This window comes from Pezoporus occidentalis, unplaced genomic scaffold, assembly GCF_034315485.1.
Source record: "Pezoporus occidentalis ecotype Australia unplaced genomic scaffold, CSIRO_AGI_Poc_V1 ctg219, whole genome shotgun sequence".
Classification (NCBI taxonomy): domain Eukaryota; kingdom Metazoa; phylum Chordata; class Aves; order Psittaciformes; family Psittacidae; genus Pezoporus; species Pezoporus occidentalis.
Window position 1 is genome coordinate 869,966 of NW_026914062.1, and position 26,097 is coordinate 896,062.

Below are 26,097 nucleotides of genomic sequence, written 5' to 3' on the forward strand. Positions count from 1 at the left end.
CCAGGTGCATTTGATACCAAGCCCAGCCAACAGACACTAAGCTGAAATGCTTTGTCACTGCATCTTTGTACCATTCAACTCCCAGGCAGGGGAGAGGGAAATAACACCTCCAGCCTCCTCAAATCTATTGCTGTGATGGTGAATGGGCCAGAGAGATGTTCTCACAGTACAGTGTTCCTAGTACTTTGTCACGGCATCCTTATGGATGCCCCCTTGCACTTCCCCTTCTCCCCATGTCCTTGGAAACCAAGGTTGAAGGTTTAGCTCACAGGCAGCTGGAATCTGTCACTCGTGCATAGTCCAAAGGAAGAGTCAACAGCTGTGAAGTGAAACCAGGGCCCTCAACAGTAGCAGAATGCCCCGCTGCCCACACCAACCATCAGTCAAATCCCAGAGAGAAAAAAGCCTCGAGAATATTCAACATTTATTCAAAGTGCAATAAGAAGAAACAGTTCTCCTGTCCCTGTGACAAGGGAGCAGAAAGACCAGCCAGGAAACACAGCCAAGGTATGTCATTGTGCTTTGCTTCAACACTTGGAGCCGGCACTCCAGGCACTAAACACCCCAACCATGCAGCAAGTCCACCCAGAACCAGATCAGGAGGACATCAACACCAGCCCCATGCAAGCTCTGGAGGTTCAGGCCCCAGCACTCAGCCCCAAAGCTCCCCACAGGGTCGGACACCGATGAATCCTGCGGGAAGGGGTTCTTTGGCAGGACTATTTGCTGGCCTTTAGGGCTGGAACAGCAGGAAGCACTGGCAGTCGCAAGTCAAGGCTTATCAGCAAGAGCTGGAATACTCCACTCAGTAACACACTCATCTTCATGGCACTGGTCAAGTCACAAACACTCCTACAACACCCCTACTCAGCAGACACAACGCTTGCCTTGTCATATAGCTGAAGGAGGGGGGGGAAGAGGTCATGCAGCAAGGTAATGCAGAGCTGCATCAAGCTTAGAGGGGCCCAGCTCAACAGGTTCAGCTCAGATTAGCACCCTAGGCTGTTACTCCCTAGGGGTGGCTAACAGCACAGCCCGCAGCCAAAGCTGCTTCAGCACCCTTCAGCCAGGTGGGGTTTCACATTCAGACCCCCCTAAGGATGGGGATGCTCACCTCTGCCTCTCAGCTCTGCCATAAAACCCAGGGGCAGAGCAGTTTGTGGGCTCTCAGGCACACACACACGTGCAACTGCTGTGCTAGGACAGCAGCAGGGACTGCCCGGTGTGCTTTGGCAGGGTTGCATAGACATCTACAAGTGGTACAGCCAAAAGGAAGTGTGAGAAGGAGAATCCACAGAGGTGCAAATACTCAGGTCTATGCAGTGCTCTCTGTTTCTCTCCCTTTCTCACAGGCAGCAAAGTTACCCCAGGATTTAGTCTAAGAACACTTCTAAGCTTAGAAATGATTGACCTAATGAAAACATTACAGTGTACTAACGTTTTACTAATGCCCTAAGTGGGCAACCCTGGGGAGGCTCCGAAGCAAACAGCCCTTTCCATTCCTTCGAACAATCTGTGTGTAAAAACCAAGGATCTTAAATTAAACCCCAAGTAATTAAAACTGAGCCTTGATGCCTAATGAATGTCCAGAGGCACTTCCATATAAACCTCAGCCTCCCGCTCCAGGGGAGAACGGGACAAGGTCCTTCTCATGAGTGAGTCAAGTCAAGGCATGTTTGTAGGTGCAGACTCTGCTTGCTTCTTTACTCGGCTTCTTGCTTCCTCGCTGAACCCAAGGTGCTCGGGAAGGCAAAAGAAACCATCTGATGTTGCAGGACTTGGAAAGGGTGGACGTAACCGCTGTAAAACCTGCGTTCCAAAGGAAGGGAGAAGGCTGGGATGGGCTGCAAGTGGGAGAAGAGCGCAGGGACAGGCGACGGAGCCAGGTCTCTCCTGCTAGCACCCTCCTGTTCTGCATGGCCTAACATAACAGCCCAGCAGCAGCTCTCCCCCCTCCCTGGTGATGTCAATGTGCTTCCCTGCTGAGATCTCATTACCCCATTCCCCCTGTTCTCCCACCTGGCCACAGCCACATCTTTAGGCTCCATCCAGCTCAGCCGCCTTGCTCCGTGCAGGCAGAGCCACGGGGGAGCTGCACGATGTGAACAGGCAGTGGTGACACTCGGTTAAGCAGGGCAAGCATTCCCACCTGTACAGCCTCCACGCAGCTCCGGCCGGCTCCTCTATCGCCCCGTGTTGCTCATCCCCGAAACCTTCGGGCTTTTGATGTTCAGGTTCTCATAGACGGAAGCTGACTCATCATCAACCCTGTCAAGAAACAAAGCCTTAACATCAAGAGCCTCCCTGCTCCGAGGCAGGTAATGGCCCAGCCAAGCTCCCTTTGGCCCTCCCCAACCTTGTGGGTAGGATGACATCAAGCCTCCTGCTGTTTTCAATCCCTGTTTTCCTCTCCCTCCAGCTAGGACCTCCCCCCTTAGGTTCAAATACAGCCTGGGGATGGAGCTTTGCACCTTCCTCTGCATCAGCCTTTTGTGGATGCAGTTTCTGTTGGATCAGTGGATACAGACCCTGGTATTTCCTACTCTTACTTTCTCTACATATCCAGCTTGTCTGGATCTAAGGGAAGGAGAGGGCTGCTTTAAAGGCCACATCCAAGTGCCTCTAAAGGAGGTTTGATGCCCAGAGCTGGACACATAGGACAGAATACGTGACATCTCTTTTGTCGTCTTCTCAGTTGGATCTTTCATTCTGCATGAGCTCAGCAACAGCTTTGCTGCCTCCACTTTAACACCCACCCCTGCTCCTTTCAAAACCAACCCTGCAACTCAAAGTGCCCAAGAGCTCTGATTTTATATAGCTGACACATGTCCCTGCCCACTCTCCTTCATCTTATGACCCCTCTCCATCACTTACTGCTGTCCCATCACTTGGGGCAAGAGGAAAACACATAATCTGGGGTATTTTCTCTCTGCTTATATAAGGAACTGATGCTACTTAGCACATGGGTGCGAACCACCTCCCTCTGCTCTCATCTTCCTTCACATTCTGCTGTAAGAGATGCTCAGTGGCAGTAGCACAGCTTTCAGCTCATTCTCCAGAGCCAAGGATATGGGGCTCTGCTCACTAAAGGCTTGGACCCGTTTCCTCCTCTCCCTTCCCAAAGCATAGCACACAAGGAAGATGCTACCACCACTGTGCTGGGATCATCTGGTTGGTTTAAACCATTCCCATAGGATGCCAGCAAGTGGTTAAGTGTCAGGTATGGGAGAGACAGGCTGGCAAAGGATAAAACACTTCACTCAAGCTGTTCTTTCCACTGATCAAGTTCTTATCCTCGGCAGAGAGACGTTCAGCTTACACAGTGTGGGTCCGTGGGGAAGGGGGCTGTCCCTTGGCTCTGCCCTTGTCCATGGGAGAGTAGCCAATATTCAAGTAGTCCCGCTCTTTCCTTTTATTCCTCTGAAAGAGAAAGCAAAGACCATAGCATCCCATTCCTAGGAGAAAGCCTTACAATATCCCATGTGCCAGCAGGAAGCAGGGCTATGGGCTTATCCCCGTGTCTTTAGGGCAGGATTTGGGCTCCAGAGAGAAGGCAGAAGCGATGCTCGGTGCAAGCCAAGGTCTGCCCTGGCTTTCCCAATCCAGCTGAATGGGACTTACCTGTTCTTCCTCCAACCTCTTCTGCTCAGCCTCGATGTACTGCTGCACAGCCATGTAAACAAACTTGTACTGGGCCTCGGTCTGCACCATCCCCGAGCGCTGCCTCCGCACCATCTGGATGGTTTTGGGGATGTCGATGTCGCAGTCCAGCCCTGCTCGGGAACGAGAAGGGCACATGGAGGGAGTGGGAATTCGGCTGCAAAACTGTTTCCTTAGGGTAACTTGGAAAAGCTTTCCAAACAGTCAAAAGGACTTGGTGCATCTCAGGGCCTTGGAGATGCTTTTCAGCCTTGGACTGTGGTGGCTGAGGCATAAGGCAGGGAAGACTTGCTTGGAGCAAGGGGAAGGGAAGGAATTAGGTCTGTTCCACAGCAGCTTCCTACGGATGCAGACTTGGCACCCTCGCCTGGTTTATGAACTAGATACAACCAGTGCTGAAGGTACCATTGCTGAAGAGCATCCACCTGCCTCAAGGCTCCTGGACCATGTACAGAGCTACCACAGAGAGCTCCATAACATCTCTAGGCTTTCAGGAGAAGGTGACAGCCCTTCTACACAGAAGAGTCCAGGGGCCTCATTTCTAAATGGGCTACTGGAGTTACAGCCTCACTGAACCTCTTTCCCTCTGCCCTCAACAAAGGGGGTGGTTCAAGAGACCCTGAAATTCCCATTGATGCCAATGGGAAGACTCTCCTGTGTGTGTTGCTGAAAGCTACCCTCGCTACAGAGCTCTCCATGTGCACACCCATTTGGAGAGGGTTGCTGTTTCATTAAGATAGAGCTCCATTTCCTCTCCTATAGAGAAACAGGGAGCTGGGCATCACACAAAAGCCCTTCTCACCCTGCATTCAGGCTAAGCCTATGGCCACTGTCTCCCAGACAAGTCAAACCCACTGCTTGGAGATCCTGTATCCACAAGAACAGGGTTAACCCATGACCAGCCAGAGCAAGGCAAACAGTGAAAGCCACGAGATAGCCATAAGGAAGACATACCTTGCCTGTGAATAATATCCACCAGAATATCTATCACTATGATGGTGCCTGTGCGTCCTATTCCAGCACTGGAGAGGGAGAAGAATAAAATCAATGGAAGGTATCCCTGCCTTTGGGAGAAGGGTAGAACTGCATGAGTTTAAGGTCCCTTCCAACCCAAACCATTCCATGATTCTATGACAGGCCCAGCAAAAGGCTGACCCTTACAAGAGGAGGCAGGTGTTTATCACCCATCCCCACTGCAGTGCCCCACTGCCAGCCCCCTGCTCCATACCTGCAGTGCACTATGATGGGCCCCGTGTCCGGAATGCTTCGCTGTGCCCGATTCACTTGGTCCAGAAAGCTCAGCACCCCTCCAGGCTCATTGGGCACCCCATGGTCTGGCCAGCTGAAGTACTGATAGTGCTTCACCAGCCTCGGGCGCTCATCCTGCAGGGAACAGGCATCCACCATGTCCATAAACCCTCTTATGACGTCTCTCCATCCTTTCCCTTTACCAAAGCTGGGCAGTGTGGCCCGGCAATGGGACCATTACAAACACCCAGCAAGCAAACAGCAGAGCCCCATCTCCCTCCCCATGGATGCCCGGTGGGCAGGCAGCAGCAGGACTCACCCTGTCGGTCCTGAGGATCTCCAGCTCCCGCAGGTAATAGCCCTGGGCCTCCCTCTCGCTCACGTTCCGCACGCAGATGCACCCGTACTCCTTGGTGCAGCCCTTGTCTGGCCAGTAACGGAAGCACTTGTTCTGCACCAGCACCAGGTCACACCATTAGTGGATGGGGAGATGGAGGAGGCAGCCCCAAGCACCTTGCTCAGGGATGCTGCTGCATTCCAATGGCAGGGAGCCCCAGCGCAGTGGTTTAAGGGAGATCACACATACACTGATTTCCTATGCACCAGAAAGGGCTATTCCTATAGGAAGAACATGATCCCGAGGGGAATCTCCCTCCTTAGTTAGCCCCAGCCTCAGGTATTGCTTTGGCAAGGGTAAAGACTTAACACACAGCTCTGAGCCGTTGGTCTGGTCATTGCCTAACTCCTGAGCCAAACCTCCGTCCCAAGGGGCTGCAGGTCTGCCTATACCCCTCCTGTCCTCCAGCACATCCCTCTTTGCCACGACTCTGCCAAGACAAGAGGTGGTTTGTGAGCGGAGCCATCTCTCATCTCGGCACCGGGCTGCTGCAATCACAGCCTCCCTCTCACTCCAAAGCAAAGCCACTAGTGCCAACCATAACGAACTACAGAAGGCAGTGCTTGTAAATGGCTCTGCATGGAATTTCACTGTATTCCTTGGCCTCTATCAACCCACTCCTGGTGAAATGCATACAGGTGGTACACAGCTTGTATAATCACTTTCATGCTTCACACAGCTTACAGCCCCGCTCCTTGCTCTCCAGCTTGCTGTAACAAGCATGAAGCCTTCTCTCTCTGCAACCTGCAGTTGCTCTGAAGACATAGGAATAAACCCCTACCCACTTGAAGCAAGTCACGAGGGACACCCCATTAGTACTTATGGGGCTGTGGTACATTTCCTTCATGAAGAAGAGCTAAAGCAACATCACAAGAGAGAGGATAAATTAAACGCAAGCTAACCAGGGACAACTCAACACTGTTAGTGCCAGGTAACTTGGTGACAGCACCCTACCAGCGCTCACCCTGCCCCGCTCCACCTCCTTGGTTGTCATTACAATGACGTGACTGTTCTCTTGATACACCATGGTCCAGAAGTCGTTCACTGTTGTCTGCAGGCAGCCCTGGGTGGCTATATAGATCTTGCAGTGCTCCGGGTTCCTTCCGTCTTCAGGGATGCTCTGAGGAGCAAAGGAGAGGAGGCACAATGAAGCCAGTGATGCTGGAGTGAGGAATGAGAACTGCTTTAATGCGCTCGCAGGCGGATGCGGCTGGAATAAGGTTTCCCAAAGGTTGGTGGTTAAGTGCCAGAGCAGAGCTGCTGGAAACACAGCTTCAGGCAGCTCTTAGCTTGCAGATGACAGTTATAATTTGACCTCAGAGATAATGTTCAATAACAGAAAGTCTGGGTCAGGACCTCCTTAAGACGTGTAGGAAAGGAGATAAACTCATAGATAGGGGCAAAGAGGACATGATAGAATGATGCGATCCCTTGGGATGCAGTCAAAAACCACAGTCTGGACCCAGTGAAAGCCACTGGTCCTGATGGGCCATCCCCTCAGGACTTAAACCACCAGGACAACCCCAAATGTTGTCTTCCCTTTCCCAAGTACCTTGATGTAGTTGGCATTGATGTAGTCCGACCCTGGCACACTCTCATCCACGTCTCGGAGCGCCACCCGTGTGGTATCAACTGCAGAGAGGCCCAATGGACACAGGAGGGTCACACACACAGGGCACTCACTGCTGCCCATGCAGCCACATGGGTAACCACTGCAGGAGAGGGGGTAAGATGCTCTCTGATAACACTTAGTGGCACTTCAACACTGGTTCCCAGTGCTGCTGCCAATCCAGTCACTTGGGTGGGCATCAATGATCTGCAGTGTTGCAACCAACCTGAGCCCAAGTTTTCCACTGTTGCCTTTAGAAGCTCTGGCTCTGTGTCTTCTGGGCTGCTCTCAAGCATGTTTGGGCTCACAGTACAAAGAGAGGAGAGCAACCCACCAGTTTCCCATGCAGAAGGAAAGGACGGGGTTAGAAAGGGGATGGAGAACACTGTGAACTGGACCACTCCACTAGGAAAGTGTGCATCTCTTCCCAGCTCAATCAGCAAGCTCTGCAGGGTTAACTAACCCCCAAAAGACCAGGTTTTGCCATTAGAAACTGTGGTAAAACCCCCAAACCACTACTCAGTGCCTCCTTACAGGGAAGGATGTTCTTGTAGCGGTTCTTAGCCTTGTTCTCCAGGCGCTGTCCCTCCTTCCTGGGGTAGAGGAGCTTGCACTCTTGCTGCTGCAGCATCTGTGGGGCAGAACACAACAGAACAAGGTGGTTTTGGGCAGACAAGGGGAGTCAGAGGCAAAGAAAGGGCTCTTTGGATGAGCTGCTTGGCTTCCTAATGCAGAGATGAGCAGAGGAAGTGGTGGCAGGAAGAGGACTCCAGTGCTGGGAAACCATGACGTTCCCATGCAACTGTGATGCTCTTCACCCACAGACACAAAAGGGACAGAGCACAGGAGCATCTGGTACCTCAAACTCCTCCCAGAACCCTTGCTTGGCCTTCTCACTGTGGTCTGCCATCTTGTTCAGCTCCTTCACTCTGTTCTCAATGTTAGCTGCGTTGATGCGCGTGGCGTTGAACGGCTGAAAGAGATGGAGACAGAACAGAAACCACTTTCAGTGACACAAAGACAGGTAAATTTCCCCTTGAATGGACCCAATTCCTGCCAATGCCTCCAAGGATTCCCATAGGCAGGAATTGGGTCCATTCTTGATGCAGGGCCAGGATGTCTCTAGCCAATGTGAGGCTGGACAAGCACAGCAAGCAGCCCATGGGATGTTCTGGGAGCAGGGAGTGCAGATCCCCAGGAGCATGGGCAAGCAAGAACCCACAGACATGTGCTGGAGCAGCTATTACCTGCTTCAGATGAACCACAGCTCCTGATTTCTCCACCATGGGGTTCTTCTTGTAGTGCTCCACCAGGTCTGTGAGCGTGTCGAACCTCTCTCCTCCGCCTACATCATACTTCCCATCTGGCTGCAGGAGAGGGGGGTAAAGCCACAGTGAGATGGGAGCACTCAGACCCCATCTGTCTGTGGCAGGGACAGGGAGAGCACATTCCCAACCTGGTAGTGGATCATGACGTGGGTCACGTGTGGTTTCCGGTCCCCAGTCTCCATCTTATCCTCATTTGTCAGCACTGACAGGACAAAGTCTCCTGGTTTGCTCTGGCTCTCCCGCACCAGGAAGCTCCCTGGTTTCCCCTTCTCCGTCAGGAGCTTCTCTGCCTCCTTGCCAGTGAGGTGCCCATGGTACCACCTATGGAGAGTGATGGAGAGCAGGGTCAGCTCGGAAGCGCACAAATCACTGCCACGGCAAACCCACGTTAGGCTCCCAGTTTGACTGCTCAACCCACTGCCATGAATCCCAGCCTGGGTTGGGTTGAAGGGACCTTAGAGCTCATCCAGTTCCAACCCATTGCCATGAACAGGGACCCCTTCCACTGGAGCAGCTTGCTCCAAGCCCCTGTGTCCAACCTGGCCTTGAACACTGCCAGGGATGGGGCAGCCACAGCTTCTCTGGGCACCCTGTGCCAGCGCCTCAGCACCCTCACAGGGAAGAGCTTCTGCCTTATACCCAAGTTCTTATTGTGGTGCTGGACACGGGACTGGAGGGGAGGTATCCCCAGAGTGAAGCAGAGGAGGAGAACCCCTCCTTCCACCGGCTGGCCATACTCCTGATGGGAGTAGGGATGCTGGGGAGGGACTCTTCATTAGGGACTGTAGTGACAGGACAAGGGGGAACGGGTTAAAACTTAAACTGGGGAAGTTTAGATTGGATCTAAGGAGGAAATTCTTTCCTGTGAGGGTGCTGAGGCACTGGAATGGGTTGTCCAGGGAGGTTGTGAATGCTCCATCCCTGGCAGCGTTCAAGGCCAGGTTGGATGAAGCCTTGGGTGAGATGGTTTAGTGTGAGGTGTCCCTGCCCATGGCAGGGGGTTGGAACTGGATGATCTTAAGCTCCTTTCCAACCCAAACCATTCTATGATTCTATAATACATATAGATATAGATGTTGTGCCAGCTCTATGCTCTGGCTGTGGCAGGCGAGCTGCCTTCAGTGCACAGCAGCACATCTCACCTACACAGCAGCCATCCATGGCTCAGGGACCACCATAGACACAAAGAACAGCTTGGAGCGAAGCAGAGCTTCAATCCCCAGCGCTCAGCAGTGGCTCTGGCAGATGCCACAGGTCCCATTCTGAAGGGGCTGGCTCCTGGCCCAGCAGCCAAGCTGCCAGGAATTGAGAGAGGCTCAAAATAAGCTTCCCAGGTCCATGTGATGGGATCACGTCACGTCTGGGCAGCCTTGTCCCAGGGGATGAAGCTTATGGAGCAGCAGCCAGTGATGCTTTGATGCCTTCGAGTCCCGACTCAGCACTCTGCATAGGCAGGCGGTACCAAGCTGGCTGGGACCACCTCTAAAGAGCAAGATTCCTTCTTGCAGGCTGGGGAAGGCACTGGGATCATGGTGCTGCATGAGTTGTGCAGTTATACTTCACCTCCGCTGAAGTACATCAGTGCCTGCTTACAGCACTGCTGCCATTCACACCCAGGGCTGGAAAGAGGCCACCCTGACGTGTCCTGCTATATTCCGACACCATTGTCATTCCATATATTTAGAGGACTTGGCCCCTTTCCCTTCCCTTCCTCTTGATGGCACCAGATGTGTGGTGTGGAGCAGGAATCCTTCTGGAGCTTCCATGCCAAGGCAGACTTCCCTTGGCAGGAGAAGAGGGGGAAACCCAGCTAAAGGGGGTTTCCACTTTTCCAGAGGTTCTGTAACGTGCTCCCAGCACCAGGGGCTGGGAATGAGCAAAGAAACCTCCCTTGGGAGCACGGGAGCTGGAGGGACTTCCCATTGCCTCACATGATGGTGTGGAGGGGAGCACTGAGACCAGCCTGCACCAACAGCTGGGAGCCTGCTTTAGCATCACGAGGGATTCCCCTCTTCAACCGCTGTGTCAGTGCATGGGACACTGGGGGAAATGAGGGGGGGAAGGAAAAGAGGGGTCACTGGAGTGTCCCGGAGCAAGGGGAGGCTGGTGGGAACATCCCCCATCATCCATTCCCATCCCTGCAAAGCAACAGTGTGGTGCTACGGGATGAACAGTGGCTACAGAGTGAGATGGGATGGGGAAGGCTTAGGGTTAGGGTTAGGGATCTGCGGCAGACAAGTCACTCGCAAGGTCTCTCTTTTAAAACCAAAGCTATCCTGAAGGATACACCGGTAAAACCCCTTCCACACAGGGCTCTGAGCAACCTGATTGAGTTGAAGATGTCCCTGCTCATAGAATCATAGAATGGTTTGGGTTGGAAAGGACCTTAAGATCACCCAGTTCCAAACCCCCTGCCATGGGCAGGAACACCTCACACTAAACCATCTCACCCAAAGCCTCATCCAACCTGGCCTTGAACACTGCCAGGGATGGAGCATTCACAACCTCCCTGGGCAACCCATTCCAGTGCCTCACCACCCTCACAGGAAAGAATTTCCTCCTTATATCCAATCTAAACTTCCCCTGTTTCAGTTTGAACCCGTTCCCCCTTGTCCTGTCACTACAGTCCCTAATGAAGAGTCCCTCCCCAGCATCCCTATAGGCCCCCTTCAGATACTGGAAGGCTGCTATGAACAGTTAGGGTTGGAAAGAACCTTAAGATCACCTAATAGGGAAGGTTGGACTAGATGAGCTTTGAAGATCAGTCTAACGATTCTATGGTTCTACATTCCCATTTGGTTAAGAGCTAGAGAAGGCTCATTGGCACATGCTGATATTAACATGAGCTCCTGGGCCTCGCTGTTATCCAGCCAGCTTCTGGTCGTGCCTGCCATCAGCACAGCTCAGGACCCACATCCCAGCGATGCGCATCTTTTGGGTCGCAAAAGCAGCATCACACCCCAAGACACCCTTTAGGCTCCTGCCCAAGCCCAAGCCCAAGCCAGGTACGGAGAGGCTGTTAGAAGGTGCTGTACCTCTCCGAGGTGGGGTCCTGGCAGTTGAGGGGGTACCTCAGCTCGATGACGTTGCTGTTCTTCTCCCGCAGCAGCCCGTGCTGCTCCGTGTAGTACTGCACCAGCTCCGCGAGGGTGGCGAACTTCTCCCCTCCGTACAGGTCGTAGTAATCCCCCGTGTTCTGGATCTTGATGTGTGTCACCTCATCGTTCCTCCTGGGGAGGGAAAGGAGGAGAGACTGTAAAGGATGCGGGAATGGAAACGCAGCGCTGGTGCTCGGATGCCGCCTGTCCTTCACTTCCACAGCAGGGAAGGGATGGATGCTGCTTGGCCAAGGACTGACTCTGATCCTCACAAGCACCCAGCTCGCTCTGCTTCCCAGATAACCTCATGCAAAAGAGATGAAGAACTCCACCTTTGCCATCCCTTCCACTTCCTATGTTCCTTACCCTCTCCGTTGGATGAGGCTCTGACCTCCCTCTGCTTTACAGGGAGCAGTTTTCTATGCAGAAGGGTTCTCCCTATCATGTAATCACTTAAAAAGAGGAAAACCATCACCCAAACCAATATACTGCCTATTTACAAACCCTATGAACTGTTCTGGAAGGGTCAATGCTTTCCCCTCTCCAGTGGTGCCCTCAGGGCTCAAGGGAATCTGGATGCCTTTATTAGCCTGCTCCAAGAGCCTCCTCAACCAAAGCCCCTTCTGCTTCCTCAGAAGGCCACAGTGACCTGTGACAGGCAGATTAACTGCATCTTAACCACACTCAGAAGCAGTTCCTGTGCTGGGTGGATGAGCTTTATCAGAGAGATCTGGAAACCTGGACACATCTCTCATGCTTTAACGCCAGCATCTCTCGGTTTGTTGCCAAAGCAACGGTGACAGTGAGATGCAGGAGACCTGAGGTGCCGTAAGCAGCGCTCCAGGTAAGAAAAGCCCTTTCATGGAGCAGGGAATTGGAAATGCTACAGTGGTCTGAGCATGGGGGTAAATGGAAGGAAGAGCTGGACCACACAGGGGGTTTCTGTAGTGTTATTATCCCCCATTCCTGCTGCCTTTCTGCAGCTCCCATAGCAGTGAAAGATGAGGCATCAGGATGGTATTGGGTATCCAGCCCCAGCTCCACAAGACCATAGGATCATGGAATGCTTGGGGTTAGAAGGGACCTTAAAGATTGAGTTCCAATGCTGCTGCTGTGTACTCTAGCACAGCCCATTGACCAGCCAGAGCTGAACCTGCTTGCGCACACGGGCTGGTTCTATGAACAAGATGACCTGGCAACGAGATCTCTGTTTTAAGCCTTGAAGAGCCCCTAGAAACATTAACAGCACTGGGCTAGCAGAGCACTGTGTGCTCCTCCTCCAGACCTACCCTTATTAGCACTGCTTATGATTAGACAGCAACGCTCCCAGCCACAGTGACCTCATGGCATGTGTTCTCCCTAAAACACTGCCCTGATAGATGGCCACATTCCCATCTCCTTCATCCCAGCTGCTAAGGAGGAATTTGTCAATGCAGTTTATGCTCTGTCTGGCACTGAGGTGATTCCCAGTTAGAGTCGAATCAGTGGCAACAACAACAGAGGCAGCATCCACAGCACTGCCATCATCCCACACTAACAGCAAAACAAAGGCAACAGAAGACCAACAAACAGGCTATAACTGCATCAGGGTCCTGCTACATCCTCACAACGAGGTCTTGGAGGTAGAACCATCCATGTGCATTACAGGGAACCGATGAGCAGCACCCCATGCTATTTAGAGGCTTCAGAGCCTGGCAGTGTTTGCATCAAGGGTTCGAGCACATCTCACTGGGTGGAAACGAGAACTGGCTGCTCAATTCCCATCCCATTCAATGACAATGCCTCTTACCCCAAAGGAGCTGGCCCGTGGCTTCTGCCTTCCACGCCAGCAGCAGGACCTGAAGGGCCTTTGTACACCACAGAAGGCAGCAGATGAAGCTGTGGTTTGGCCACTTGGCCCAAGGCTCAAAAGCTCCCTTCTTTCCACAGCTCCATTCCCACACCCCAACCCCATTAGGGACCTACAAAGGCTCAGTTCACAGACCCACCCCCAGCCCAAGGCCTTTGAGGGATGAAAAGCAGAGGGAGAATCAGGGTCATTTATCCCATGAGCCCTCCAGGTCATGCTAAACACAAAGGGCATTGATGAACCCCCATTCCCTTCCCATTTTCTCCTCTCAAAGCTTGCGTCAGCTCTGCAGCTCCAATCTGGGCAGCACAACTGGCGTGCACAGCAGCAGCATCCATTGGAGTGTGTCCCCCCCATGCTGGCTAGTGAAAGAAAGCACAAAGGAGATGCCCAAAGCACTCAGCTGCAGGGCATGGCTACTTCCATCAGACACACGGCTCTCTCATAGGGCTGCAGCACTATTTAATAGCAGAATCAGGCTGTTTTGGCAGGGTCAGCAGTTAGACAAGTGAGGGTTGCTCTATTCCAAGTCAAGCTTCTTTGAGCTATTAGTACAACTAATAGATACTAGTTATTAGTTATATAGATATTATTATTAGATAACTAATATCTATATCTATTAGATAACTAATTAGATATCTATAGATAACTAATATCTACATATATAATATAGATAATCTATAATATATAGATCTATCTATAATATATAGATATTAGTTAAACCCTCCAGATACCCAAGAGGGTTTCTTGATCCCAAGTGTTCCAGCTTGTGAATCTGTGTCCCTATGCATTGACCACCAGCACAGACCAGTCTGCTCTTCTTCTCAAGCACAGCCAGTAAGAAGAGGACTCACAAAACACCCAAACAGACCCTTTTTTTGTCACTGAAAGCAACAGAACCCCTTTAAATGGCAGAACTACCTTGCCCTGATGCACCCCCAGAAGCCTTTCTTGGTCGTGTGTGTGTGTGTGTTCCCTGCCTGTGCCTGGAGCCTCACAGATGGGAGCTCATTGACAAGCTGCAAAAAGCAACCCAAAACCACCCCAAAGACTCTCTCTGGATAAACCAAGGTGATTCTCCCGCAGGGTTTAGAAACGTGGCTGTTTGCTTTCAATTACACAGGAGTCTGGGCTCAGAGAAAACTCCCTGTTCAATACAGCACAACAGAGCAGACATTTGCCTGCACTTCCAGAGACACTGATATGGGAATTCTGGAGATTAGGTATAGGGTTTGAATTCCTCATTCCCAATCCCTAGGATGAAGCTGCCTTCTGCAGCCCTACTGCTCACTTACAGTGTTAGAAGCTCCACAAGGTGCTTATGGACCGAGGGCATCCAACTACACAGTGACCTCACACTTTGGCACTGCTTCCTTGTGCTTCTTGCATTCCCAAAGGTGCTCCCTGCTCCATAGACACCCAGCCTTTTGCCCCGGGAAGGGATGGAAAGCACAGACCACTTGCCAACCATCTGCCATCAAAAGGATGCTTTCAGACTCCTCCGCTTTGCCAAACACGAGCACAAGCAAGCCAAAGGCGTCCATCCGTTTGCATTACATCTCTCAATGAACTATCTGCTTCCAAACGAATTCAAGCCACTCAGCACGGAAATAAGACATCCCAAGGAGGAGTTTAGAAGAGGAAGGAGCCAGGTTTAGCTCATGACAGCAGCTTGGATGCAGAGCTGAGGTTGATTGGAAGACCAGGACAAGCATCATCCATTCATTAACCATATCCTATCCCCTCCACGTGGGTTTGCCTCTTAAGAGGGAGAAAACAAAGCCCTATGAAGACTTGTTGCTGTAATGGTAAAGGCTGAGGAGTGCACAGAGGGAAAGAAAGGAATGAAGGGAAAACAGGCTCAGAGTTGCATGGCAACATCATAACTTCCCTGTTATTTCCTTGCCTCTCTTTAGGGACACGTATCTGGATTCACACCAGCACACGGCCACTCGCTGTGTGGTCTGGTCAGCCCGAACCCCATCGCCTGCTTTCTGCCCAGCCCACATCCTCTCTGTAATTAAAAGGAGCTGCATTTCCCCTCACTGCTGTTCAAAGAGCCTTGAAGAAGCTAAAAGGGGGTTGAAAGGAGGAGGAAAAGGTTTTGGTTGTTTTCCTCAAGGTGCTTTCTCCTCCTGACCCCTTTATTTTAGGTACTTTTTCAAAGACATCCGTGATGTTTCCTTTGAAAACCTTTTATTTCTCAGAAAGGGGAAAAATACAGAGACCTGTCCAGTTCAGAGGTAAAATAAAGCTCTTTCAGGATATAATCCTAGGTGAGGATAATAACACATTGTTCCATCTATATGTGTAATGTAGCAGGAGAAAGGACACAGGGGAAAGACAGCAGCCCAAGCTTTCACAGCACAAAGCTACTCATTCTCTACTCCATTAAGTGTTGCAGCTCTAATTCCCAACAGCATTTATGCACATGCTTTTTGCCATCATCAGTGGGAGAAGAGCATATCACTTAGATGAGATATAAGCAAAACTGCTCTGCTGGATAGTGGCCATGTCCAGGCAAGTTTTCCATAGCCAAACCTTCCAAACCATGGGATAGAGATGGGATGCGCCAGGAAGGAGCAAGGACTTGCAGGTCAAAGTAGTGAATGGAAGAATTCTTTCCTTGTCTTCAACTCAGGAGGCCTCAAAGCTCAACACGCTGCTCTGGGTCGTGTTTAATGTGCTTTCCTGGAAGCATGGGATGTGTCAGAGCTTTGGGTTAATCACAACTTGGTCAGACTTTCCACTGGGTTACAACCAGCCCAGTGGGTTGTGGTGGGTGTTGTTCAGTACTATGATAGCAAGGCTCTGCTCTTAACTGGCAGCTCAACACTGCAGGGCATCACAGATGCATTCAGGGCATGAATTAGCTTGAGCTTATGGCCAAAAGAATGGAGCTGTTCCGTGGGATGCCCAGTTGGGAATGGACCAGGAAAGGTGGAAGATGACAACAGCAGAAACACACATCGCCTTTGGCTGAGGAACAAGGACAGAGTGAAGGGAAGAACATGGACCACACAGCACAAAGCATCACTGCAGCAATGCAGGGCTGGGATCTGGCTTCTCCATCAAAGCCATTCACCCTGCTATTGCAGGGTCACCGTGCTGCTTGCTGGGTGTCTTTCCACATCAGGGCACTGCTGCACCTGCTTGCACAAGCTGGTGCTGTCAGTGCTTCCCTTTACCATCAGACAACAGCCTGACTCACAAAGCTACACTGAGCTCACATGAAGATAACCCCCATGTTACACGTATTGCCTTGCTCAAGGCAGCTCTCTGTGAGCTTATTTTCCATCCCAATTAGAAGCACTTCCTGCCTCTCTCATTAACTCACGGCTGTTTCTGATGGCAACATCACTGGGGAGCTGGTGAGGTCAGCCCCAAACGCTCCCACCCAGCCAATGCATGGGAAAAGATGGAGTTTTCCCTTCTGTTGTGTTGCTCCATAGGGTGAGAAGCTGTGGTCGGTCAGAGCCAAAGAGAGGCAAAGGATGTATTCCCCAAGACAAAAAGAAGCATTGAGAGAGATAAGGGAGCTGTAAACCCTTCCTCTTGCTATAACACAACTGTATTATCATACAGTTTATATATATATATATCATTATATAGTTTGGCCATTATACGGTTAAGGCAACAAGAAGAGGGCAAAACCTCACCAGAGCCGGTTGGCATCCCCACACTGCTCTGACCAGCAGTGAGAGGTGCATGGGGAGGGCTTGAGGCTCAAACCACGCTGGAATTGCTTATGTCCTGTTAGATTCAAAGCCCTGCCAGGAGGAAACGCTGGGTCCACTCCATCCTTTGTACATCCTTTCTCTAAGCACGGCCTTGGTCAAAGGGTTTACAAACTCCCTGGAGTTTCCTCAACAAAATGAGGGTTGTTTAAATTCAGCAGAAGCCACCCCAAAACCAGGGTCTGTGCTACCAGCACCTGGAGAAACCTTTGCTCTTTCCCTGCGTGGAAGGTTCCTGTCGAAGCCACATGGGGTCAATGCAACCTTTTGCCTCTCCAGTTCACCTTCTGAGTGGTTCTACCCCATAGCATCAGAAGGGGCTACAATAACCATGGATAATTTTCCTTTCCACAACCACCCTTGATCCCAAAGGACACAGGAGCACTTTAAAGGCGATGCACATGATGCTGGCTGACACAGCTACCCTGAGGCTGGTCGGCAAGTTCAACCTCTTATGGAGATGCTCCTGAGCTCCCTTACAGACACAGCAAACAAGGCAGCTGCATTAAGTTCCTTTGAAATTGGAGTGAGATGATTCATTCCTGCTGGGATTGAACGCATCTCCACAAAGTAGAAGCGGGTTTGCTATCTTCCTCCCTCTGGCAACACATCCATAAGCACAGAACTGACCCTGGCAGCACAGGGATGAAGGAAGCAGGAGGAAGCAGCGCTTGGCTTTTAGCACATCCTCTGCAAGGGGGATTGTTCCAACACCCTTTTACATCGAGTGGTACCACATCTCTGTGCAGCTCCACTCCCACTGCACATCGTCCCTCAGAGCAGGCTGTGCTGGAGCACTCGGGACAGCCCCTTCCCCTGTGCTTACCTGACAGAGAGAGTGAAGTCTCCTGGGTTGCTCTTACTAGGTCGAGCCAGAAAGCTGCCATGGACACCCCTGGTCAGGAGCAGCTTCTCGGCCTCAATTCCGCTGATGTTGGGATGAAACCACCTGCAAAGTGCAAATGGGACACGTGAAAGGGGGTTTAGATAGGATCATGGAACGGGTTGGCTTGGAAAGGACATGAAGATCATCCAGTGCCAACCCCCCATGCTCATATCCACTGGCAAATGACCTGGGTCCAAGACCTGCATCCCTGGGGGCACTTAAGGCCTTTCTTTAAGGGTCTGGATGGCACTAAAACCTCCTGTTCTCCCCAGCAAGAACCCAAGGCTCAGGTCTTTGGTCTCTCCCATTTGGTAACAACAACCTGCTCTAGTGGAAGGTGGCCCTGCCTGTGGCAGGGGGTGGAGCTGGATGAGCTTTAAGGTCCCTTCCAACCCAAACCATTCCAGGATTCTCCTCACAGGACCAGCAATGGCCCCGAAGCAAAGGAAACGCTGCTTTGGATGCTGCTGGATGGCGAACGGGACACAGCAGAGAAGGGAAAAAGAGACAGCTCACCCTAAGGGGAAAAGTGTTTTATCACACTGTGTGCTGCTTTAATGCAATCTTTGTATTTTAAGTGCCATTGCTGATGCTATCAGTCTTGATCAAGCTTTTATGATGGAATCACAAGAACTGGTGCTTCCCCAGGCTTTACCGCACACTCAGTGCATACCAGACCAATGATTTCCCATGTGGCACCAGCTTTATGGCTTCATTTTATAGAAGCCACTGAAAACCCCCTTTCTAAAGGCCAGGCTCTTTTGAGTAATCTCCAGTCACCCAAAGTGAGAGTCACTCAGCACTGAAAGCATTGCTCAGTCTTAGATCATGCTCCCGTTGACGTTCCTGCACGGGATGCTGTAATACTTTCCATGAGGAAAGAGGAGAAGATGAGCCACAATGAACAGAGAACAGGCTGCACGCTCAAATGTCCCTTATGAGCAAAGGGCGATGGTGTAGGAGCCCCTGCACTCAACACTGCAGCTTTCTAAGCCAAACAGGCCCTCAAAGAAGCATCTCTGGATGCATTTAGGGAGCTGGGGCACTGCTGTCTGTGGATCGAATGAGCAAACCCAAAGTCCCCCCAAAGGGGTTGCAAGTTCAATGGCTGCAGAGGAATGCACCACCTCGCATTAGGAAATGCACCCAAAGACAACCCACAAACACAGGCACACACACACACACTCACTACGGTGTTTGTCTCCGAGATACACATAGAAAAGGGCAAGAAATGTCACCATCCCCTCCACAGTTTGGGATTTCCTCCCTCCCACCACAAGCCAAACAGCTTTGACTGAAGAGCCTTGAATTCTGGAGGAGGAGAGGGCTATTAGGGAAGAGCCATGGAAACAGATGGTAAACAGGAATCCCAGCGTCTCCAACCCTTGCATTCCTGACATCACCAGAGTGACACCCTTTCATAAACGCACTCTGCAGGGCCAGCACTTCTCTGTGCTACCAGCATCGGGATGGATGCTCCTAATGGAGCTTAATGGAGCTCAGGGACACCACGAAGCTGCCAAAGGCCACTTGTAATGCTTCCACTGAATGCATCATGGCAATAAAGGCAGCACAATCATCCTAGCCAGCAGCAGTAGGGAACCTAAGGTTATCTCTGGTGTAACAGTGGGATGGGAGCTTCTGCAGCCTGTACCCATAGCTGTGAACACACATGGGTTCTGAGGATCCCAGACTGGGCTGGGTTGGAAGGGACCTTAAAGCTCATCCAGTTCCAACCCATTGCCATGAACAGGGACCCCTTCCACTAGAGCAGCTTGCTCCAAGCCCCTGTGTCCAACCTGGCCTTGAACACTGCCAGGGATGGGGCAGCCACAGCTTCTCTGGGCACCCTGTGCCAGCGCCTCAGCACCCTCACAGGGAAGAGCTTCTGCCTAAGAGCTCATCTCAGTCTGCCCTTGGGCAGGTTAAAGCCATTCCCCTTGGCCTGTCCCTACATCCCTTGTCCCAAACGCCCTCTCCAGGTTTCCTGCAGCCCCTTCAGGCTTAAACCCCACAACACCCAAGAGCAGGACAGCTCTGCAGCAAGAGACAGGGAAGGAGCCTATCGGGGGTCAATCTGGGGCTCTGTTCACTTTGAGGCTGCCTTTGGTGTCACCAAAACCCAAATGCTCAATGCCCTTTCCTTTAGGACAGTGCTGCCAGTGCTCGGGCAGGAACCAGACTGCACACGTACACACAGACAGCTCGGTCTTCAGCTTGCAAGGAGCACAAGCAACGCGCCGAGGAGAAAACCTTCACAAACAGAAGGGGGAGGAAAGGCAATACCGGACTGCAGCAGCAAAAAGAGGAAGCAAGGAAAGCAGGGAAAAGGCCCTCTGCAAGCGTGGGCTCCTCTGCCATGTGTTTCCAGAGCAAAGGAAAGCTCCTCTTTGGATGGATGCATATGGACGGGAACGTGTTGCTTGGCACTATCACGCAGCGGCTGCCCTCTTGAGCCAAGGATGCTACAGGTCTGTGGCACAAAAAGGGTGTTTTCAAATGCAAGGTCACATCCACGTGGGAATTCTGGTCCTGGAACTTGCTTCCCAGAGGCTTCTGTACCTGGATTACAAAGGGTTTCACAAACCCCATGAGGTTTTGCAGGGCACATCCTCAAGCCCTTGTGTAGACTCAAACCCACCTCTCCCGCATTCCCAGCTCCCACCTCCCTCCCCATTCCAATGGGGCAAAAAGACCAACGGCAAAACCAGCCGGAACTGTTTGATGTTTAATGGTTAATCTTTGATGTGTGATGGTCACCCCATCCTGCTCGGCATTCACCATGAGCCGCCTGCTCTAAAGCTCTCTGCCACTCCATCCTGTGGGTTGAAGGCACAACTGCTGTGACCACTGCATAGTCCAAAGTGCTTTTATCACCCCAGCCCTGCTGTGCTTGCAGAAAGCCTCTCCTAGAGGTGCTCTTCATTATGGTCTTTACTGGAGTGCATTTGTTGGGAAGCAAAACCAACCCACAACAGGGCAGGGAAGCAGAAAGCACCAACCCACACATCTCGCACTAAATGGCGATGCTAAAACCTCCCAACAGCCCCACGGGCTGCATCAGGGGAGCAAGCATCACTTGCTTGCAGGAGCACTGGGTTATATAGGAAGATCTGCAGTATTCCAAGGAAGAGGAACAGTTCAAGGCCAGGTTGGATGGGGCTTGGAGCAAGCTGCTCTAGTGGAAGGTGTCCCTGCCCGTGGTAGGGGTTGGAACTGGATGAGCTTTTAAGGTCTCTTCCAACCCAAACTATTCCATGAGTCTATGAAACTGTATCTCCAGCACAGGGGAAAGACAAGTGCATCATTAATATCACACCAAGCATCGTTGTGCTTGGTCTCTGAGGCAACCACTCAACTGCTGGTGCTCGTTGCAGAACTGACTCACACCTAAAGAGCTGCTTTCAATAAGAGTGGGGATTGAACAACTTCTCATCTCTCCAAGTGAATCCACTCCGTGTGCTTCAGGCAACGCAGAGCAACGCGTTTCCCTGCCACCTGAAACCAAACTGAGAGTAAAGAGCCACCTGCAAGTGCCCTACAGGAGCCAAGGCTACACAGAGGAACTGGTTTAAACAGAGAGAGGATGGAGAGACCGGTGCTGCAGTGCTAAGTGCCCAGCTCAGCTAAAGGAGGATAGTGCTGGTAGGGACCTCAGAAGCAGAAAGGTCTGGTAGGCATGAGAGCACCAGAAAGCCCATTGTAAGACACCTGTAACCCATAAAGGAGCCATAGGGGTGGCAGTCACCAACCTGGTGAGCCCTCAACAGCCCTTTCCTTGCAGACAGCCCCTCAAAACACCAGCCCCAGCTCTGAACTCCTCACGCTGCAGCAGCTCATCACCAGCTCTCACATCCCTATGCTCCCCATTGGCACCAAAGCCTCCTGCCCATCAAGGCACAGCCCTATTCAAGCACTCAGGGGCCAGCACAAGCAGATCTGGGCACAGGTCAGGCAAAGGCAGATTGGTTTCTCCATATAGGATCTACCCACTTACACCAAAGGCAGATGCCATCCATCCTCCGTCCATGCATCTGACTGATGCAATGGCCACAGACCCTTCGCAACCCTGTGGGTATCAAGCAATGGTGGTGGCATAGCTCCCCAAACCCAGGTAAATCACATATAGGGATCTCCAGCTTCAAAACAGGCCCTTGGGTGGGAGCAACATTCCAGCAGGAGCTCTGGAAAAGGAAACCTTTCCCTATGTATCACACTATTCAATAATTTCTCTTTAATTACTAAAGAGTCATCGCTTCCATAGGGGATTACTCATTTCCTCCCGAACAAGAGCAGGAATGCTTTCTTCTGTTGGAATGCATCCTCGTGCACCCTGTCTTGGGATAAAACAGAACAAATAGTTGAGCAACACCCTCAGCAACCTATAAACCAAAGCAGTTTTAAAGCCTAGCTGGGAATCCCTGTATTCCAAACAGCTCCAGCAAACATCCCATGGATAAAAGGCACTGTACCTGAAATGATACTTAAGAAATGATTCGGATGCTGGGGCAATAGGATCCTTCAATCTATAGGCAAAGGATAAAGCTCCTAAGTGAGGTCCCAATGGGGATGGAAGCAAGTTATTCCACATCACCTTTTCTTTTCCCCTTCTCCCACAGCTCACGGAAGGCACAATGAGCATCCTGCCAAGTGCCCACCCACTGCATCCCCTGGTCCCTGGGTCTGAAGCCCAATTCAGCCCAACCTCAGCAAGAAAACATGGAGTGTTTGCAATGGTAAAACTTGCTTTTGTTAGGCTTGGAGAGGATCAAAGCAAACGTGGCTCAAGAGACACAACGCCTACAGCTGTGTGTGTGGTGTGGTTTGGTCTGGTGCCACGCAGCTCCAGCCCAGCAAGCTGAGGTGGTTTCCAACTGGAAAAGGAGGAGGAGGGGACCAACAACCCCCAGGCCTCCTTTCTGCTATGCTACAGCCCCACAACACCAGCCAGGAGCAAGGGGCAGTGTTAAAGATGCTGTTGGTACAGGGGTGATGGACCCCTGGTTCCCCAATCAGAGTCACGCTGCGTCCCACCACAGTGATGAAGGGCAGGATGTGGGATGCAGCCAAGCAGTAAAGCACTGAGGATTCTTCCAGCACAGAAAGGAGGAGGGTGACTTGTGCGAGCAGGAGTAACCTGGGGCAATGCAGTGCTTGGCAAGGATGAGTTTCCTATTCGGCACATAGAAAGAAACCTTCAGAGCTGCTTAAAGTATCCCAGACCTTCTTATCCCTTTATAAAGATGCATCAATTGGTTGTGTTTGCACTCAGAAACACTCCTTTCAGTGCTATACAGCAAATGAATCCCACTAAGCTCTCCCTACATAGCTGAAGTGAGGCTGATGCTGTAACACTGGGTTATAGCAGCACAAACCCACAGCAAGGTGCTTGCGCAGCATGGCATGGCATTCCCCACACCTCCTGGGGGGAAAAGAAGGTAAACCAGAGGATAGGCTTTCCTAGAGAGATGGAAATAAGCAATTCCATGTTGGTTGAGGAGAAATCCTTCTTGTCCTGCAACACCTCACTCAGCAAACTGTGCACGTGCCATAGAGCAAGGCTGCGGTTGGCTTCACGATGCTTCCATACTGAACTATTAGAGTTCACATCTTCATTAAAAGCTGTTCTACACAGGCCTGGCTGCATAGAAATCATTTCTCAAGCCTGACACAGCTGCAACAACCTCCTTTGCTGGTTCTGGTCTGGTTCCATTCAAATCCCATCAGAAGGCTCATTAGATCAAGCATAGCCCCAAGGGAGTGCATTAAACCAATACACCCTGCAGATCCATGTGGTTCTACACACAGGTAAATGTTTCCCTTTTCCTAAAGCAATTAGCATCATGACAGCCAACTGTGCCAGTGCACATCATCTAACATCCCCCAAGACTCCTGCAAGCAACCTGAACACAAACAAACCCATTCCTAACTCAGCAGCCCCATTTCCATAGCAGGTACACCAGTCCTCTGGGGTCCAACATGGACAGAAACCAGCTTCTCTCCATTCTATGCTTTACAGAGCATTTTCCTAATGGATCTCACACTCCAATGGGAATGGTTAATAATGTCTCTGAGAAAGTACACATCTGATTTGCACTGAATTCCAGTAGAATCGTGCAACAGTTAGGGTTGGAAAGGACCTTAAGACCATCCAAGGTCAAATCCAGGTGTCTAATGTGCTCATTTGAAGAGTCCAACTAAGTTCCCAGCACCAGCACAAGCAGCCAGCTCAAAGCAAACAAGGTGTTTATGCAGCAATTATGGCCTGTTTCCTCCAATGCTTAAGGGACAGCATAAGAAATGGGGACTATTTTATACCCTCATAGTAGAGAACGTACAGCTATGATTTAGCCAGTCCCACCGCCCTTCTGCAGGCTGTACCACTACTGCTTCCGCAATACCAGTGTGAAACAGCCTTGGCTGCAATGGAAACTTCAGCCCACACCTCTGCCTATTAGGTGATGACCTCCATGAACAGCAAAGCAGGGCTGCTTTGATCTGCAGAGCAGCACGTACCCAGCGCTCCCCTGTACCACATTCAGAGAGAGGGGTGAATTCACCACCCACATCTGGCTCGAAACTCATGCTACATACAGTCACAACGGCTCCACGTGCAGCTCTTCGCAAGAGCTTGTCCATAGGTGGCACTTGCAAGACAGTGGGTTTGGTGGCTGAGATCAGCTTTATCACTGTCGTTTAACCCCACTTCCATTCCCATCCCTGGAGACCTGGAGGAAGGAGGCTGCGCAGACCCACACATCCTGGGGGAGAGGGTGGCTTTTGCTGCAATGGGATGCTGACAGTACACATAGAAACCCCAGGGACAGCAGTAAAAGCACTCCAGGAGCTCCTTCAGGCAGGCCCTACAATAACAGAGGCAGACAACACCCTGCTGGCAGGCAGCTGGTGCAGCATTTACCGGCTCTGGAGCCTCAGCTGGCATTAACTGTTAATGAAGATCACCTCACATCTGGCCTGTCTCCCTGATGCCAGGTTCCACACTCATTCACTCCCTAGGATTCAGGCCCTCGATTCCAGTTACTCCAGTCCATGCTTGCCGTCGGCCCATCTTCCCCTCTTCACGTGTGCCCCGCTCATTCACCTTCTCCCCATCTCCCTGCTGAAAGCAGTACCGCATTCATGATCTGTCACAGCCTCTTAGCAAAGAGTTTCCAGGCGGGTGCCTAACGCAATGATTTTGCCTATGAAATCAGGCAGCTTGTTTCTCAGAACAGAGAAACCAGAACAGAAAGAGAGAAACAGGACAAACGCCATGAAGAAGTGCTGTCACATAGATAGTAAGGCTGCTGCCTGGGATGGATGCACAGGCAAACACATCATCCAGAGGACCCGGGGTCTCTGCTTTGCAAGGGTTCACTCTGCTTTAAGGTAAAACTGCTAAAATCAGCTTTTTGACTGATGCTCTTTCCACTTCAGGAAACAGACCCCAGCCTTTTCTCATCTCTTGCTAATACAAAGCAAAGCACACAGCTACAGCACATCCTCCTCCATCTCTGGAGCCAGCGACTGGCCGCTTAACCACAGAGATGCAGCAGCTTCTCTATCCAAGGCAGCACTGCTCCAGCTACGTGCAGGAGCAACATTCTCCTTCACTACCATATAGCCAAGACACAGTCTGCACTGATGAAGGTGTAGCCAAGCCCTCCTCTGAGCTGCCTTCAGGTTCAAAGCCTGCAGAGACAAGTGACCCCTCATTCAAACGTGTTTCTACACCTTAACTCCCTTCATAGCACGGTCACGATGAGGAGCAAAGCCCCACTGTGACAGAGGCTGCAGAAAGCCCTCAAAGAGTGGCCCCTCAATGGGACCTCGCAATGTGAAGTGTGGGGAGAAGAACATGGGAGAGGTCAGGAGGAGCATGGCTTGGCAAAGGGAGACCAGGAATGGGATGGGTGCACTGTGGATGCTTTTCACTCTGTGTTAAGGAAGAACTTTACAGACAAAAGCTCACGTTCCTACAGAAGGAGAAAGGAATAAGAAGAGCTAAAAGACTCATTCATATATTCCCTTTTGACCCAAACAAGCACTTGCCAAGGAGGAGGCTGCGACACAAAGCACCTCAGCTGAGTACCCACCTATAGACTATGCTCTGCGGATGCTCTTTGTCCCAGCCACACACAGCAGCCACGGACAAGGACACAGCTGCTGCAGAACAGGCTGTCAGCACGTCTCTCCTGCATCCACATGCAGCTCCTTGCGGGAAACCCTGCTCAGCAAGGGCCTTTGGCACACAAGCTGCCCCATTCCTGGCACTTGCTTAGGGA

At 51.4% G+C, this 26,097-nt stretch overlaps 1 protein-coding gene across 1 annotated transcript in view; it reads right to left on the reverse strand.

Moving 5' to 3' along the window:
- Positions 1 to 409: 409 nt before the first annotated feature.
- LOC134164404 (tyrosine-protein phosphatase non-receptor type 11-like) overlaps positions 410 to 26,097 on the reverse strand; it is a 40,400-nt gene continuing 14,712 nt past the window's right edge. Inside the window, exons 2-16 of the mRNA XM_062620092.1 lie at positions 17,753 to 17,875; positions 11,278 to 11,472; positions 8,371 to 8,563; positions 8,162 to 8,281; positions 7,774 to 7,887; positions 7,449 to 7,545; positions 6,858 to 6,937; positions 6,270 to 6,425; positions 5,228 to 5,359; positions 4,889 to 5,043; positions 4,615 to 4,682; positions 3,622 to 3,773; positions 3,320 to 3,420; positions 2,150 to 2,268; positions 410 to 1,809 (exon numbers count right to left, since the gene is read on the reverse strand). Of these exons, the coding sequence (XP_062476076.1) occupies positions 2,184 to 2,268; positions 3,320 to 3,420; positions 3,622 to 3,773; positions 4,615 to 4,682; positions 4,889 to 5,043; positions 5,228 to 5,359; positions 6,270 to 6,425; positions 6,858 to 6,937; positions 7,449 to 7,545; positions 7,774 to 7,887; positions 8,162 to 8,281; positions 8,371 to 8,563; positions 11,278 to 11,472; positions 17,753 to 17,875 (1,771 nt within the window). The 3' untranslated portion in view covers positions 410 to 1,809; positions 2,150 to 2,183. The remainder of the gene's footprint in view (positions 1,810 to 2,149; positions 2,269 to 3,319; positions 3,421 to 3,621; positions 3,774 to 4,614; positions 4,683 to 4,888; positions 5,044 to 5,227; positions 5,360 to 6,269; positions 6,426 to 6,857; positions 6,938 to 7,448; positions 7,546 to 7,773; positions 7,888 to 8,161; positions 8,282 to 8,370; positions 8,564 to 11,277; positions 11,473 to 17,752; positions 17,876 to 26,097) is intronic.